This window comes from Anopheles cruzii, unplaced genomic scaffold, assembly GCF_943734635.1.
Source record: "Anopheles cruzii unplaced genomic scaffold, idAnoCruzAS_RS32_06 scaffold03853_ctg1, whole genome shotgun sequence".
In the NCBI taxonomy this organism is placed as follows: Eukaryota; Metazoa; Arthropoda; class Insecta; order Diptera; family Culicidae; genus Anopheles; species Anopheles cruzii.
In genome coordinates this window covers 1-1,753 of record NW_026457438.1, presented here as the reverse complement: position 1 = coordinate 1,753, position 1,753 = coordinate 1, and the positions used below count along the sequence as shown (strand labels likewise).

At 52.3% G+C, this 1,753-nt stretch overlaps 1 protein-coding gene across 1 annotated transcript; it reads right to left on the bottom strand.

The window, feature by feature from the left end:
* Positions 1 to 868: 868 nt before the first annotated feature.
* On the bottom strand, positions 869 to 1,747 carry LOC128277092 (UDP-glucosyltransferase 2-like; the record flags this gene model as incomplete). The annotated part of the gene is made up of 2 exons (XM_053015541.1): positions 869 to 1,225; positions 1,292 to 1,747. Coding segments are annotated over 2 exons (813 nt in total), but the record flags the coding sequence as incomplete, so codon positions are not given.
* Between the last annotated feature and the right edge of the window lie 6 nt (positions 1,748 to 1,753).

Here is a 1,753-nt window from a genome sequence, read left to right as displayed (position 1 = left end):
TAGTGATCGTATTGGTCCAAAAGGTGTTTTCCCGGTTTCGCCCAAAAACGTACATCGTGGGTCACAAAGCCAAAGTGTCGTAACCATGGGAAGCTTCCACGACAGGCTACTGTGTTTCCATTTAGTGATAGCCTTATAAAGAGATCACTTGGTCGATCGTTCATAAAACACGAAAACGAATCACTTGTAGAGCGAGTTTAAAGCGTTTATTAGAATACGTTGCGATATATTTTATTACGATGTCGGTGCCGTCTGTCTCTATTCCGATGATCCTTCCTAGATGGCCCGGTGTTTGTCCTCTCCGAAGATCTCATTTTATCCGACACGCCGGATTATACGCAGAAAGCGGTTGGAGCGAGGCTGGCTTGAATTAGCCCAGTTAAGGTGGTTATAGCGGTACAAAAATCGCTGAGTAGAGTACCGTATTCTGTCTTCTGTTCGATGCCACAGACGGTCGCTGCCATCGTGAAGGGAACCACCAGCAGCAACGTGAGCACAGGCAGGATTCGAAGAACACTGAAGGACATCGTGAATGATGCGTCGTTGTGATGTGAACGTGGAGAACCGTAGAAACTAGTCTGGCACTACTGCTCGGTTGGCCTATCTGTTATATACACGTTCTAGTGGCGGATGATGGCCGCCAATTGGTACTTGGAAAACTTCGAGGGTGCCCCATAGCTCGGGAGCTCCTTCGGGACCGTCTGCCGGTAACGAACTTCGATTGCGTCGTACAAAGTTGTTTGAGCAATTGGTTTCACCTGCCACACCCCACTAATCTGATGCTTTTGCTGCTAAGACAAAAAACGGAATTGAAATGGCATAGCAGCATGCCATTTCAATTCAGTTTTTTGCCCCCCGCAGTCGTTACCGTCGGTCGCCTTGCCCTTCGCAGCACGAGTCTCATAAACACGAGCACACCAACGAGCGGAATACATAGCAGAAAGAGGCCTACGTCGACCAGATTCGTTCTGAGAAATCCCAGCTTCAGCACGGGCGACTCCAGCTCCGTCGCGTTCGGGTGACGCAGGACCCACTCGATCCACCAGACGGCGCGTGCCAACGGTTTCTCGGGCTGATCGCGAAACAGTGCCGACTGCGCCGCCATGCGGGTGCGATACTTGGGATCCTCCAATACGTCCTGCAAGGCCTGCTTCAGCTTGTCGCTGCTCATGGTTTGGAAGATGACACGCCGTGCCACGCCTTTACGAACGCAGCGTTCTAGATTCTGAAAAACCAGGTGGGGTCAAGCCTACGGAGAGGATTGAGTTCGCCTACTGCCGTACTGTCTTACCCGGTGTTGATCGGCAATGAACGGAATGCCCACGATTGGTACACCGTACCACGTGGCTTCGTGTGTGCTCAGCAGTCCAGCGTGCGTCACGAACGCTTTGGTCTTACGGTGGGCTAGAATGTCGTTCTGTGGAAACCACTTCCGCACCATAACATTCGATGGTAGGTTGAGCTGAAGGTCGGTCTCGAACTTCCACAGAAAGTGATATTCGGGCAGCTGACCAAGCGCCTCGATGATCATACGCTGCCGCGCTTCACCGAGTTGATCGCTGCGAATATTGGTGCCGAGCGAGAACAGAACCGCACCCTTCCGGCTGGCATTTACAAACTGTTCCAGATCGGTGGGTAGCGGTTCCGGGTCCCGGATCTGTAACCCACCGACGGGGATGAGGTTCGGTGGAGAGGATTCGGGAAAATCGATCGAGTAGTGTGCGTTCACCAAAAGCAGCTTGGAGTGCTGGTG